The sequence below is a fragment of the Paramisgurnus dabryanus genome, chromosome 4, assembly GCF_030506205.2.
Source record: "Paramisgurnus dabryanus chromosome 4, PD_genome_1.1, whole genome shotgun sequence".
NCBI classification, from domain to species: domain Eukaryota; kingdom Metazoa; phylum Chordata; class Actinopteri; order Cypriniformes; family Cobitidae; genus Paramisgurnus; species Paramisgurnus dabryanus.
The window spans coordinates 46,310,388-46,327,262 of NC_133340.1; the positions used below are offsets into that span (position 1 = coordinate 46,310,388).

The 16,875-nt window shown below is 37.5% G+C and overlaps 1 protein-coding gene across 2 annotated transcripts in view; it reads right to left on the reverse strand.

Annotated features, from left to right (window-relative positions):
- The window catches only part of cntln (centlein, centrosomal protein), a 164,139-nt gene that overhangs the window by 109,184 nt on the left and 38,080 nt on the right, over positions 1-16,875 (reverse strand). For both annotated transcript variants that reach the window (XM_065254834.2, XM_065254833.2), the window contains exons 5-9: positions 12,427-12,561; positions 11,649-11,798; positions 10,734-10,867; positions 10,490-10,652; positions 10,183-10,347 (exon numbers count right to left, since the gene is read on the reverse strand). In XM_065254834.2, coding sequence (XP_065110906.2) covers positions 10,183-10,347; positions 10,490-10,652; positions 10,734-10,867; positions 11,649-11,798; positions 12,427-12,561 — 747 coding nt within the window. The remainder of the gene's footprint in view (positions 1-10,182; positions 10,348-10,489; positions 10,653-10,733; positions 10,868-11,648; positions 11,799-12,426; positions 12,562-16,875) is intronic.

Consider the following 16,875-nt stretch of genomic DNA (forward strand, 5'->3'; position numbering starts at 1 on the left):
TTTTGAATGATGTAAATACTTGTTTGTCCAGCAGAGCGTGCTGCTACTGGTGACCCAGGTCACTGTGTAGTGACACCAGCCAACCCCCTCCACTTCAGTCAGTGGCCTCTTGTAGGCAGCAGCAGTTAAGCGGTGTCTTCACAACATTTTTACACCTGGTATTAAGACACATTTGGTCGATTGGATTATAAGTGGAACAGAGAGACATATTCCCATTTACACTTGGTGTTTTTAAATCCGTCTCTTTTGTCCACTTGCGAGTTGCTAAAAAAGCAAGCGGGAGAAATGAGGCAAGGTGGAGAACTGACGCAATTAAACTGACGTGCAGTCGCACATTAATATTACAGTATGTGAGAGTACAGCTGCTGGTGTTGTTACTAAACATGCTCAATTCAGAGAAATTGATTAAAGAAGCTCACTCAACTTCACACTAGAGCTGCACGATTCTGAATAAAATGAGAATCACGATAATAATGCTTAAAATAAAGATCACGAAAAGAACTTTGTTTCTTTAAATTCAGTTAATGTTAATTGTAGAGTGATTATGTATTCATTTTATTTAAAGAAAAATATTTAAATATACATTTTAAGTAGCCTAAAAAAACTAATATGTTTTGGTGCAAATGAGCTATGACGCGATCCGGCGGCAACCAATCACAAGGCGAAAATGTTCCGCACCAAACAATCAGAAGGCGGAAACCTCTGCTTGAGGATTCCAGAGAATCGCTGGCGGCGTGAACATCGGGTAAATAAATCTACATGCACGCTTAATCTTCACGCCCACAAGAACACTTGGGCCAAATACAAGAAAACATATTGTACGTAGTCAAGTCTCCGTTTCCTTTCCTATTAACTATGCGTCTTCATATGACTCTATGTTTTTACTTACATGTTGTTATATATAAATATATTACTTATTTTGTGTTTCAAGTAATGGAAAATCCTACAACATTAAAACTACAATGAAAGATGGGAACAAAGCAATGTAATAAAAGTATTTTTAGGAAATAGATTTTAGAACAAACATAAAAGCAGTATGCTATAAGGGAAAAAGAATCACAGCATGAAAATTATAAAATACATGTTAATTTATATTCTATGCATTTAACCACCATGGGCGCTTGTATAACTGCGGTATTAAATGCAATGCCAGGGCTCAACGCAAAGATTTTTTATACTGGCCCAGTCGGGCCAATGGTTCAGGTTTTCACTTGCCCTACCAAAATTTTCACTGGCCTCAATAAAAAAGCAGTGTCACATATTTTAAAATAATAAATCAAAAGTCAAATCTATTGTATACATATATAACAGACATGTTCCAACGAAATAAGGCTCCCAACTTTTCTGCTTTACCTGTAAACTGACAGCAAACTGTGCAAAATATTGTAAATGTATGCTTCCAAGATGTTAAACAATATATATTAATGAAAATTTATTTTGGTAACTGAGGGTGATGCACTGGCCCGATCGGGCAAGTGACAATACTTTTTACTGGCCTGAACAAGTCTCACGCTTGCCCCGGGCCACCGGGCAGTCCTTTATAACCCCATTCACACAGACCTCTGGTCCCAGAAAATACCCGTAAAATTGCCAGACAAGCGTCTGTGTGAACACAAACTCGTCCCGTTAATCTTCTGGGATCGTTGCCGGAAAGAGGACCTAGTCAGATACACGGATAACCCTCTGTGTGAACAAAAAGCCGAAAGAATGCCATAATGGGCATGTCGTAGTGAGGATGGGCACGTCATCACAACACAAGTTATGGTTCAGCTCCTTACAACGAGAGATAACATGCATATAAACATTCACCACGAGAAATATTGCAAACTGGATTGAAGCAGTTATCAGGAAATGATAAATGAGACGTATAAACAATGACGCACGTGCCATAGTGAGGGCATCATGAAGTTGGTTCAACTCTTTAAAATAAGGGATTTACAACATTCACGACGAGAAATGTCAGCAAACTGGACTGAAGCAGATATAAGGTAAGTTAGCTCGTTACTTACTGCGTTGAAACGGAGATCATTCAGCAGCATAAAAGAATATCGCGTCACGTGCTCATTTGAGCTATAATAAACGAAAATTCCCGCTCCTCATCCCAACAAGATATATCGTTCAGCCTCTCAAATTGCGGGTTTTAAATGCATATAAACCATCACAATGAGAAATGTCTGAAAACTGTATTAAACCAGAGATCAGGGAGCACGTCAAATATCCACTCAGAAGCTGAGATCATTCACCAGCATAGAACTGTGCAACAAAGTGTTTCGCTATTTTTCCTATTTAAAACTTGACTCTTCTGTAGTTACATTGTGTACTAAGACTGACGGAAAATTAGAAGTTGCAATTTTCTAAGCAGAGACCAAACACAGACTGCCACAGGAACTAAAGAGAGAGAACATGTAGCAAAGCACTTGAAATATTTGCATTCTGTAGAAGCACTGGGGTTTCTTCTTAAAGAATAATTAACAATATACTTTTACAGCTATGATTGATTTTGCATTCATTCTGGAGAAGGTAAGTAATATAGGCGTTACCTAAATCCATCATTAAAAGAACACCAATTATCAGATTCACGATAATAATAAAAGTAAATAATGACACAAGTTATCTTTCCAAATTAAATCTCTTTTCTTGGACTATAATAAACACACAGATTGTACACACAATAACTTTGTTTTTAACAACGTGCTCTTTAAATTACAATACAATTGTTACATAGATCTCTAGGATTATTTGATTCTAAAACTAGTTTTGTGAACCACTATTAAATGGCAAGTACAGTATGGAGATGAGCAGGAACAGTTGTCTTGCATGAAAATCCAGATTTTATGTTAAAAAACAACAGCATCAAAAACAACAAGAAGAATAGCAGAGCAAACATTGAGGTCAGTGGCACTATAGGCTTTGTATTGACAAAATTGGGCCCGTGGTAAAAACTAATTGAGGAACACAACTTTGCTATGCCCAACATCAAGTGGCATTATCTTATCTGTGACTTATCTGATGATTGTAATTTGATTATTTTATGTGTTATTTGTGTTATTTGTGATATATGTTTTGTCTTAATATACTACATTAGAAGTAATGTCTTTTTTTATTTGGGCTACTTGCTTTCATTTCTGGCTACCAACAACTGCCTGCGCGAAGGACTACAAGGGATTTTAACATTTTGCGAGCCCTGCATAAGGCAGGTTACATTTCTTCAGTAACCACAGCAACGACAGCAACTCCTGCATCTGGTGGACTTTGAGCTGTTATTTGTCCCCGACTAACCACAATGGGCTTTTTTTGCTTCCTCTTGGATTTCTCTTACTCCATCACTCCTCCCTTATTCAAATGAAAGTCTGGTCCTGCTCGACTCCCTCTGCTGATCAGTACTTTGATCATTCCTAACATTTAAAATTCAAATAAAGCTCTAACAACCTGTGCATTAGAATTTAACAGGTGTTCAGAAAGAAGTTGATACAGAATTTCAAATTACGATAGAATACACATCCCAGCCAGTGCAATTATAGCTGGGAACAGAAAGCTCTCTTGACTGTGTTACATCTTGGGATAACTGATAAGTTCGCTTTGATGTCTGTAGGTAAAACAGTTAAGAAACAAAACAGAAAGGCAGCCACTACATGTGTCAAGTAAACACAATTTCATATTCAAAGCAATACATTGCATAAAGTGTACTAGGATTATTGCATCTGCTTGAGATGTAATGTTCCTTTTAAGCGTGCCACACATTCATACAAACAGACACAATGTTAGACTAAATCTACACCATGGAAATTGGGCAAAAGCCTAGTTGTATTTACTAACTGAACCATTGATACTACTCCGTCAAACTTTCCAGCAACAGCCCAGAGACTTCTACATTCTAACCAGCAATTACTGCTAGAACTCTCACATTTAACAATTTTCCACTGACTACAAGTTAACGTGTGGACTGATAGCTTCAGCTCTTTCACTGTGTCCATAAGAGATGTGACAAAATCTGTCAAAAATCACAGCCAATCTAAAGAATGTATGGGTGGAGCTCGCTTGCACGCTGCTGTCACGCACTCGTATAAAACATTTAATTTTAAAATGCATAATATACAATCTTGTGCATACTGAAATGATGCAATCTCCATTATCCGATCATGCAGATTCAAGCATCAGTATATGAGGACACGGCACGTTTACATTTGTCAACATCAAGTGGCTTCTGTGTGATCGGATCCTGTGCGGGGGACGCGCTGGATAAATAGCTGTCAATCACAAAGGAATACAGCTGTTTTAGCCACATGATTTAAGGCTCTCGCGGTAACCGGAATCCCATATTATACAGTACTACAGAGAAGCCAACAGCAGAGAATAACTAGAAACTGCAACAAATGTGATGTTCACATTTTAAGCTTTACATTTTTGCATTAAAGGCTTTATCTTTGTTTATCTGCAGTGTCCGTTTCTGCTGGTGTAACGTAACCTGAACTTTACTTTCACTCGCATTCTAATTTTTCATCAACAACAAAATCCGTGTGAAACATTTGGACGACCATGCCGACTCCACTGTTTTAGTCTGCCTTAACTCTTTCCCCACTATTGACAAGTTAACTCGTCAATTAAGAGACAACGCTTCCCTGCCAATGACGAGTATTTCTGGCTTTATCCACTGGCGCCGTTTCGCAACTTTTAAAACCGGAAAGTATCGCTCTAGCGCAAACAGCTGTATGTCCATGTAAGTTTTGAGGATCTCTTCTTTTTGCTCAAAATTTGGTGTTTTTAAAGAAGCCTACCCATATTTTAAAAGGTGACAAAAATAAAACAAATGAAGGTAGGATGAAATGGTTTTTGTTTGAAAGCAGAGGACCTGTTCTTTCATTTGATATATTGTATATTTATATATTTTAAGAAGAACATTTTCTGTAAGACATTAAACTTTTCTAAAAAATCATGAAAAATGCTTTCTCTGGCTGGCAACTTTAAAAAAAAAAAAACGCTGGAAGGGGAAAGAGTTAATAAGTGGCTTTTGGTTTGCTCTGCCTGAACTTAAACGTTTTTGTTCCTTTGCTTACTTTGTTTATTATTTCTATATCAACCATGAACTGTTGTTAGTTCTTGCTGATTATGTTGTTTATTTATTTATTATGTTGTTAACACTGCTGGGCAAGTTACTGAAAATTAATAATTAGAGTTACTAGTTACTTCTTTTAAAAGTAATTTAATTACTCTACCAGTTACTGTATATCAAAAGTAATTAGTTACTAAGGAAAGTAACTTTTAAGTTACTTTTATGTCTGCTTTTAAAATGTAAATATAAACAGTAATGAAAAGTCAAACAATAAAATGATATGGATGGGCTATTTTACATGTAAGACTCTAATATATCAAATACTGTAGGAGCCTATTTTGCTTTAGATTCAGCCTTTGAATATTTTTGTTAGAAATTATCTTAATATGTAAGCTTATTTTTTATGTATATCATTTAGACCATTTGACGAATATTCTGTATGTTTACATTCAAAATATATAATATAAATATATATATATATAAATATATATATATATATATATATATATTATATAAAATTGTGTACTGTCTCTTTAAGAATGTGGAGACAATTGTGTCAACGTGTCATATTTTCTAAAATAAATTATAATTTTTCTGATTCCATATTTATTTTAATAAGTCGGAAACGTCTCCGCTGTGTCCTGCTGACAGGCCCGGTGTGCGCGTACAGCAGGTGACGCAAATTATGGGTACTCCGAAGGTTAGACCGTCTCATTTCAGTTCTCTTTGCGAAATTCTGAGGCTGCCACCTTGAAAGACTGAGTGCTCACCTTTTAAGGTTGCATGCTTAGAAGGTCGCAGCCCTTCAATTGGGAAACAGCTTGTGAAGCTTGCGGCGGGTAGTGCGCTCTTTGGTCATATATTGTTTCTATATTTTTTATGTTTCTATATTTTTTCGTTCGTGGATTGTTTTGTTGGATGGACACAGAGCGAGTGGATTGTTTTGTCGGATACTGAGCGAGTAAAACTGAAACTGAAACTAAATGCGCACTCACACATACTATGGAGTTTTAACACGGGTGTACAGCGCAGTGTGAATATTTTACTGGAAACAACAATCGCGGATTGTTCTCTTCCATGAAGCTGAACATCTGAGAATATTTTAACATTTCTCAGATTTATTGCTTTTGTGGGCTACAAATTCAAATTGATGGCAAAGATAATTTACAAATGAGACCAGATGGGTTATGACTTGCGCACAATTTTAAACAAATGTATGTTGGCCTGTTAAGATTTTTCATGTTCATTCTATATACACTGTCGGCCATGATGAAGTTTAATAATTCACTGTGCCGCCCACCACGATCCTGCGATGTTAGATCAGAAATGTCTTGTCCGCAAGTGTTATTTTTTTTACAAAATAGAGTAACGTGAGTAACAAACTCATTTAAATTTACATTTCAGTAATTGTAATTGCGTTACTTAAAAAATACTTTGTTACATGCTTGTTACTGCTAAAAGTAGTGGAATTACAGTAACGCATTGTTTTATGTGGTTAATGTTATTATGGTTTGTACGTGTTTTCAAGTAGCCTAAATTAAAATGTTAAATGAGATAGAAACTGACCAGAAAGAAGCGCAACGTTCACGTAATGGTATTTATTTGACCATGGAAACTCAAACATTATAATTATCAATTAAATTCTGCCATTAAATATTAAATCACTGACACTCCATGAATAGTTGAGACATATTAAAAATATGCCTGAATAAGTTAAATACAGTTAAAAGTGTTAAAATTCCTTTGTATATCAATTTATTTTAATATACTTTCAAGCTTGAAGCTTAGCATTGCTCCACAAATATGAATGTGTGCATCTCTCACCTGCGCTCCATTACCTAACGTCCTTTATTTTTGACAGCTGTCAGTGAGAGGAGTCATGTTAGTGAAAAAAAAGTTTACTTTCATTTAGATCCTGACTCCGATAATTAAGTTTTATTTGGAAAAGCTAATTAATTCATCCAGTGAAGCACTTTTTTTTGCCGTGTGAGTATAGGTTCTCTTTCTTTTCATTCTATTTATGATGGTCAGTCATTACTATCCTAAGGTAACAAGTGTAATATCCGGCAGCAAGTTTAAACATGATAGATTTCATACCCAGTGAATAAAATTTTCTTCGCCTATACAAAATGTATTCTTATGTCTTTACTAGACACATACACACAAAATAATCTCGACCTGTTTTCCTACAAAAACTTAAGCTGGTGTGTGGTGGGCGTTCTGGCGCAATATGGCTGCCGTCGCATCATCCATGTGGATGCTGCACATTGGTGGTGGTTGAGGAGAATCCCCCTTTCATATGTAAAGCGCTTTGAGTGCTGCAGAAAAGCACTATATAAATGTAACAAATTATTAAAAAATATATATTTGTCTTGAAGTGAACATAATCAGTTAAGAAAGAAATGTAATTTGTGACATTAGACCAGTGGTCTCAAACTATTCCTCCCCCTCTCAGCAGGCCGCCTCTGATGTAAAAAAATATAACATAATCCGGCTCGCAGATAGATTTACTTAGTTTTATTAAAGTTTGATTATTGATGTAAACATTTAATGGTCTGTTCACATGTCGCGTCTAAAAATGCAAGTTGAACACGAGCCAAGGGGCTTCTTTGTTCTTTCAAAAGTGCATCTTCCATCACTATGCAACCATGAGCAACGAGAATAACGGAATGCATGATCAGTTTTCTAATCTGCACCTCAAGTCAATCATATCATTGTCTCCAATCGATCATTTAATCTAGTCGGGTCTTTAGAGTGTTCGTCAAGAGAAGAGCTATAATTCGGGGTTACTCAGCTGTTAGAAGAGCTGCTGAGAGATTTGTTTAAGTCACAGCTTCCATTGGCGACACAAGCGGGATATGTAGGCAACACATATTAAACTCCTGAGGAAAGAGCCATCAACAGGTGCCCAGGTTATGAAAAGAGGAAAGATGAGGAAAAATGTGCAAAAATAAAAGTAGTCTGTGTATGCAGCTCACTCTCATCTTAATATGAGTATAATGAAGTATATCTACTGTAATATATCATTATTCACTTGCTATGGAGTTACACAAAGAGCAGTAATATACATTTATACAGGGATTTAGCATAATTAAGTCAATACTCAAAAAAATCTAAAATAAACCGAAACGCATATAAATAGATCATAGATGTATTCAGGAATTGAATTTGATAGTTTAGTGCAAGGTTTTAAAAGAAAAAGTTAAGATAAGGTTAAGAAAAGATTTACTTAATGTTATAAAATAATGTATAAAAAGCATTGAAAGTATTGTTTATATTTTTTAAGAATTTTTATATGTTAAATAATAGAATTTAAGTGCAGAAACATTGTGTTTTTATGTTAAAATAGGTCTGCAGCACCCCGACAACATGTCCATTTTAGAAATGGCCTCAAGCCAGTTTGATTTTGAGACCCCTGCATTAGGCTATAGGCCTATGTGGTTCCATGCAGAACTCGTTCTTAAAGCGACCGTAGCCCCTATTTTTCTGATCGGAACATGATCCAATCTGTGACTGAAAAAACATATATGATCCAAACTATGAGTAGATCCAGTGTGGAGATGAGCAGGAATAGTTGGCTTGCATGGAAATTGCATTGAATTATCAATTTTCTACATTAAAAAGAATGTCTTTTTTATTCGTGCTACTTGCATTCATTTGAGGCTACCCAAAATTAAAGAGTGCCTGCTTGAAGGGCTACCAGGGATTTTAGAATTTTGTATGGATGCTTGTGATGCTCACAAGTGCAGTGTGAATGCTGTAACCCGTTAACATCAGCGCTGAAAGATAAGTGCCGCAAACGTGCAGTTCACGTATGCATAGTATGAAATCCAACTTAGCAGTTATGTGTCTGAAACTGCCGAATGTAGCATCTATTTACATATATACCCATGGTCCGATGTGGTGCAAAATAGTGGAGGTGGGCACTAATTCGCATATTCATATCTAAGGCCTGAGCTGTGCGATTAAGTAGAGGCAGGGACTAATTTGCATATTTATAGATCTGCATATACTAAATAAGGCAAGGGTGTAGAGTTACATTTAAGCTGTTTTAAAGCATGAAGAAATTACTGTGACAGGTCAAACTTTTATATGCTATTATGATGCTCAGAGATGAGTTTAAAGCAATAAAATTATTGACTACAGGGGGACTTTACTAGATTTAATAAGGGCTACGCTTAATTTAATGTAAATGTACCCGAGTATAATTTGATAATATATTTAATACCTAACATTTCTACAATAACACCATGGTTACTACAGTTTGCTTTTAACAGTAAATGCAAAGTAAAATTTTGTCATGATATGTGGATTAAAAACCCTTCTAATTTTAGCATGGCACAATGTTTTCTGTTTTTATCAGTGAGGTTTAGAATGATGAGGCTGTTTAATGTGGTTATAGGTTAGCGCAGTTTCATCCCAATTTGAGTACTTAGCTTTTGGTGTTTCTCATTTAAAACTGAAAACAGCAGCGCATAATCAAATTTTGCCCAATTTTGAAGTCGCACCAGTGCAACCCCTAACAAAATTTAGTCACACCGGCAAGAAAAATGGTCATAAGATGCGACCAGTTAGCTGCCATCTGGAGCCCTGTCTAGGGTGTCTTGGGCTTCACTGCTTGCATCCAAGGCTAATGTAATTAGACACAAGAACAGGAGTGTAAAAGTTGAACAAAGGAAACGATGATACTTTGCATATTTGTATGGGTATAGATCCGGAGAATGGATTCAACCCATAACAACAGGAGACAATTTATATACTTCTGCATTCAATCACGAATAGAAGATTATTTACAAGATTATTTGTGATGGAAGGATATTATGGGATCCAAAAGTGCAAGATCTACTAAGCCAGAGCAAAAAATGCATATGCGTTCTCAGGGAATCTCTGGCAATGTTATGTCATTTTTTTTTTGTCAGAGAGCATAAAGCCTGGCAGAAATGAACAAAATCTCTTCTCATTTTTGTCTTTCTGCAAGGCATTCCATTTATTGTGGATGTGGTTTGGGGGAAAAGGAAAGAGTAAAAAGTATGTTGTGTGGGTTTGCCAAGTCCTCATTCATTTTACTTTCTATATACAAAGGGCACTGAGCGTGATGTAAATCTGTTTTGGTGCTCCCCACATGAACTCACCTCACGATGCCCCACAGCCGCTGTGAAACTCTGCAGCTGTGCCTGGAGTTCCTGGACCTGCTGATCTCTTTGGCTGAGCTGCGTGCAGAGGTCTGCTTCCCGCTGGCAGCTCTGCTCTTCTCTCTGCCGGAGGGTCTGATATGACATGCTCAGCTCGCTGTAGAGCTGTCACAGCAAAGACAGACAGAGAAGGACAAGCTCAGCTAATGTAGTGAAGTCCTTGCTAGAACACAGGTTCAGCCCTCCTGGGGTTCAACCAGGACTTGTGAGGACATACGCCAAGATCATCTGCAAAAGTGACCTGTACCTTCTGGTATGAAATGGCATCTGCTGTATGGGCCTCTTCCTGGCTTCGTAAAACTATTTGCGTGTCCAGGTTAAGCCCCTCCAGCTGCTGAATGAGTTGGGCCTGTTGTTCTGCATGCTCAACACTCTGCTTGTACAAACACTGCAAGTCCTGCATTTTCTGCCTGGACACACACATCACAATCAACTCTTTTGAACAGTGATTATGTTTAAAACAGAGTCAGGGCTGTGCATCTGCAGCTTACTTTAGTTGATCGAGGTGTTGATCTTTGTCAGTGACTTTCTGTTCTGCAGAGGTAACCTGAAGGGAGAGTGCAGTTGAGCGACTTTGAGCCTCTAGCACTTCCTGTCTACATCTAAACACTTCCTCTTCCAAATTCTGAAAAACACAAAGAAAATCAGAGAATGCTCAATCGCAACTTACTGACATTTCAAAGAGAGCGGATGTATGACCTAATAAAAAACAAAAGAAAGACAACAGAGAGTAACAAAAGGACAAAGCATGCACCCAGATAGGAATCCTATCAGCAGCATATCACAGAAGCTGATGGAGATAATGAGAAGCAAACAGATGCTGAGCATCAAACGCTCAGGCCAGAGAGAGCATGGGGCAGTACTCATTAAAAACTAGCCAGCGCAGACAGGGGCGCTGAGAGAGAGAAAACACAGGAGCAAAGGACACAGTCTGAGCACCACTACAGTCCAATTTAATTAGACTAGATAGAGTTTACAGTCCACCAAGGCCAGCCTCTGCCCTTCCCCATGGAGAGTGACATGAACAGATTTGTATGCATCACACAGGTGCTTCAGTGACACTCAACCCGTAAGGACAGAAGGCCTATTAAACATACACAAATGCTGAACAAGACCCTATGGAACACAAACAACAGCAGTACTGGCTCCTGCTATAGTGGTTCATTATAACCCGAGTCACTAAGAGCTGGGACATTGGTCAGGACCGATTCAGAGCCACACGTACATATTAAGTAGCTCTGGTGAGGTTGAATGAGATACACTACTACTGTTGAGCCATGGTAAACTCATTATTTCGCCCACCCCCATTTCTATCAATATTTAACATTTGTGTATTGTGAGACAAGTTCATTTAAATAAATCCTCTTAGAAAGCATGCAGAAGGAAAAAAAATCAGTGAGAAGGACCTTGACTCTGCTACAGCTGGCAGCCTCTTGGTCCCGCAACCTCTCCAGCTCTGCCTGAGAGGCCGAGCGCTGGGCGTCTAATTGCTGCCTGGCTTCCTGTAGGGCACGCCTGTCCTCTTTCTCGCTCTCCTCAGCCTGCCTCCTCGCTTCCTGCCAGGGGAATGAAAGATGGTCACAGTATCAGGATGAAAGAAAGTCAGATCAGGCAGGACTGGAGAGTGAAGGTTGAAGCTTTGGAGCTCACCTATGCCGGCAGGGCAAGACAAACCCCACACAGGTAGCCCTGTAAAGGAGCCTTCTTTAGCACTAATGACAGCTCTAATGAGAATAGCTCCACTACAGGCCCATTAGTACTGCCCGTCTGCCTTTGATGCCGATCTCCTGCTCCTTTTTTCCCCATTGCTATACTTCGCTCCCTTTACTAACAGAGAGACCCTGCAAAGACACTTCCTCCCCAGATCTTCACTTTATCAATTAATCATGCCAGTCCCATCAGAATGTAATTAAGAAGAAGCCACATCACATACACATACTTTTCACTACTCGGTAGTCATTAAGAATTTATTGAGAAAGTTTTTGAGAATTTATTGAGAAAGCCGCTTTTTTAGCAGCTTCTGTCGTTGCTGACGCCACCCTGCACCCAACCCCCTCCCCCGGCAGCCCCTGCATTTTGAGCCCTTAGGCAATTGCCTCCAGGGGCTTGTCAGTTTTTCCCTTTCTCTCTTCCTGGTGTCACAGACACAGAGACAGCGATTTAAAAGTGAAAATTTGTCCAAACCTTAAGTTGTCGACTCTTATTCCCCAGTCGGTGCTGCAGAGCTGCCAGTTCATTCTTCATTAGACCACACTCCTCCTCACAGCCACGCAATCGCTGGACTTGGTTGTTTATCTCCTGCTCTTGTGCTGTCGCTTTCTGTTTAAAAGAGCAACATGAGTGATCAGTCAAGACACCCTTTAGTCACAAGCAATCTGGGTATAAGTGTATTTATGGGCCTAGGCGTTATGTTTCATTAATGCCATCAGCTGTGGCATGATGAAGTGACAGTAATGTATGTAATGTGGTGGATTTATTTAGCTGTATTTTTATTAGGCACATCTGAATCTAGCTATATTGCTAAACGTTTGATAGTAAAATTCTGGTAAAATGTCCAATATATTAGCTCCAGAGAGAAATCAAGGCACAGCACATCAGAGTGAATACAGTGCAAATCTATAACATTGCTACAACTTCAGTTTGTTGTGTTCTGTAGCAAAGTTATCTCACTGAAATCTTTAAAAATCCTGGGCTGTGGAAGGCAATTAATCTGTAAGTTTGGGGAAATCACTTAAATCTTTCCAAATAGAGGACTTAAGTTCAGTATGTGCATCATGCAAATGTAGGTTTTAATAGAGATTTATGAAACAAGTGAAGCTCAATTCAAAATGCTGATAATGAGGTAGGCAAGCGCTGTTTTAACCCCAGTAGTTCTCAATTGGTAGGAAAGGGGTTTTAAAAAAGTTAAGAGGTCTAGGACAGAGAGATTAGCATTAGAAATCCCCAGTGCAGTTCAAATACGAAAGCTAATTATGTTACAAAAATGGAAGAAGAGGGGTAATGGGGGGAAGCTGGTTAAAGTTAGTGTGGAAATGCAGTGATGAGATGAGGATTCAACAGACCATCACACGGCCAAGTATGGAAACGCAATTAATCACCATTTGTTTGGCGCAAAATTTGGATACTTGAGTGGTACCAAGAATTCTGACTATTAATGAGATTCACAAAGAGGGCATAATGGCAAAATTCCACTACCACGACACTAAATCTAAAATTTAAACCTGATGGAGGAAGTTTGTAAACCCTTAATGATAATGTATAATTAAGTATCAAGTTCTTAATTTATGATGATTGTCTTGAATTTCAAACAGTTAGAAAATCACTATATTGAAGAAGCACTAACAAAGAGGTAATTCACCTAAATATGACAATTCAGGGATCGTAAACTTTTGAGTGTGAGTAAATGACAGGATTTTGGGGGTGTACCGCAAGCCAGAAACTAAAACCATGCTGGCCTTTGATTAGAACTGCTATCATGATGTCAGAGCATGAGTGTTCTGGACACAAAAAAATTTGTAAATGAAATAAATTAAATAAATAAAACAAAACAGAAAAGTTTATGTTGGCTTGACAAAGCCTGGCCTGAACATTTCAAACAGTTTAACAGATGTTCAAATTTTTATGAAGCCTGGTTTAGTAATCTAGTTAGCATAAATTTACATGAAGCTATCAGGATTTAACATGAAGCTGGCATGATTTAGTATGAAGTCGCATGATTTGACATGAAGTGGCATGATATAACATGAGTGAACATAAAGTTAGCATGATGTTAAAATGATTTAGCATGAAGCAAGCATGATGCATGCATGACTTAAACATAGACAGTAAAAGAAATGGACACAGTGACCCCACTAGTTGAAGTACACAGTCATAATCTCACATCACATGTTAAACCAAACAATTCAATATTTTTTAATATTCATAACATGATTTGTTTAAAATTTGATTCAATTTTTCATTAATTTAATTATTTTTTGTCAATAATTTGGATAATGTATCTAAGTTTACGGCATACGTCACTTCCTCCACACTATTTTTTTTACGTGAATTTTGCTGGAGGCTACTTCAGGAGTGTAGAGAGCAACTTCTGTTGTGTGACTCTGTGGCACCGTGTTAATGTCACGGACATATGACACGGGTTCAATTCTCCTTTAAGGCAATTTTTTATATAAACTCACAATCTTGATTCATACATAAATGCGATCTTCTTTATAAATGACGGCGATTATCTTGCATATAGTTCCCTGTATTCAGATGCTGCATTCACGTGTTACGTACCTTTCTTTTACTGTCTATGGTATTTACATTACAATCCAGGATGCTATAGCAGTCAAACTTGCTCAAACTCACACAGTGTAAAACCAAACCCTATTCATTCACCAATCCCTATTCATTCACCAATCAGATCCGAGCGTTTCTCTCTTCTCTCTTCCTCATTTGCTGCGTGACGTATTACAAAGCGGCAGACCTAAACACATCGGTTTACTTGGATTTGGAGCGACAATTTTCACACAAAAGAGAGGAAAAACGAGCGGCATTGCAAAAAATCCTGGTGGCGAGGGAGAGAGGGACGATGCAACAATATTTGTTTCGAAAAAGACAAGGAAATACTTCTGGTCGTTTCTCAATTGGAATGAGAAATGGCTTCTGCCACGAGTTCCTCATCAGAAAGTTGTAACATGACTGCGTTTCTCCCTGATGCCTCAAAATGTTGATCGTTTAGCGTTTAGTTTTTAAAGGTTTAGTTTTTAGTTTAGTTTTAAGTTTTAAGGTTGGCCAATTATAATAATATGCTTTCAACACATATAATATTTTCGTAATGTATATTAAATGTAAACATCAAATCAATCACATGACTTCATGATTAAATGAATTTTGTATAAGCACAGCTCATACCCTGGAGACGGTATCACAGAACATTTTAGTGGTTTTGAAACCTTGACTGTTTTAAACCTCGGTATACCTTGAAACCGGTAACCGGCCCATGCCTACTCAGGCGATGCGATAATCAAACGCTGGCATCAACTATCAAATAAATTCATAAAATATGATAAATTCTAAAACAGATTTCCCAGCCTCATTACTTAATGGCTTCTCGGAGTGGCACTAAACGCATGAATAATGGGAATAAGGGAAACGTGAACAAACGTTAAGTCCGAAAGAGTTTAGGATAGGATGGGGGATGCACATAAAATAATAGATGCCTCAGCCATATAAACGGAATGTGCGACCGTGTTTTTACAGCTCATTTGCACAACGTGTTTATTTTTTGTCAACATGAGCTCAGTATTCTATTGATAGACTATGCAGCCTGTGAACTTAATGTTACACACAGATTCAGCCACGAGAAGGTGCGGGGTCATTAGACATTGTAAAAGTAAGAGATAGAGAGAGCGAGAGAACTTATAAATTAACACCAACATTACAGATATAAATATATAGGTATAAGAAAGGTATAAGAATAAAGGTATCAGGTGCACAGGTCAAGAAAACTGGATAGTAGTTTTTTTTTATAAGGTAAAATGTAAGGCAACAATTGTTTAATTATTCCTCAAAACATTTTAATGCCACGATATACAGAACATCACACAAAATTTTTTTTGATAACTAAACCTAAAAAAATAACAAAGGTGATCCTGCCTTGGAAACCCCGGCTACAATTCAGTGTTTTTATTTAATTTGGAGATTTAGCACCTCAAAGCATTCATGACAAAAAAAACACGACAAATGAGAAATCTCTTTGCTTTCATTTGAAAGTGAACACCGACCGACCATAATATTAAATAACAAGAAAGACAGTCGTGTCAGGCATAAATATAGGTTTGGTGCAGATAGTTTCCGTTTCATCACCGAAATTTAAAGAAACTGCTTACCTGTTTTGTAGTTAACCACTTTGTTTTAAATACATTTTAAAACTTATACCCGTCGAATATCATATATCCGTTTTTTAATGTTTAGTTTGATGAACTCCTAAATTTGAGACGCAGAGCACCTAGCCCGTTCGGCTAAATTGCATGCGCAAGCATGGCCAGCACCCAATTGCGCAACATCGATACAACGAAAAGTAATCCAAAATGTACAGACTTAAATTAGAATTTACGTTTATAATAGTATAAATACATTTTTTTTTATAAAATAAGGTCAAAAGTAACAAGGTGCAGAACAAATATGTGCAAAATGCCTCAAGTGCAAGAAAACAAAACACAAGCCAAATAGTTAAATCAGATAACCCAGAGTGATTTATAAATGAAATAAAGAAATAATAAAATATAACCAGAAACAAAGAGGCAAAGGTTATTAACATAGAAACCTCTTATGAACGTGTAGCCCGGTCACAGGGGTTGTTGGATTTATTAACGCATTTTAAAAATATTTATTGAAAGCTGCTACTTCACATATTATTTGCAGCATTGTCATAATATGCTGTATATTAAATGGGACAGAGAATGAAAACCCATTTTTACCCTGTCTTTGTTGAATAATGGTAGTCTACCCGCATTCACAAACATACAAAAAGTGCTAGACATGCTTAACATCTCAGTCATAGAAATTCCTCTTTTAGAAATGTCAGCCAGAAAACAGCCCAATCTGAAAAACTGATGCTTATGACATCACAGGCATCTAACTGCCCCT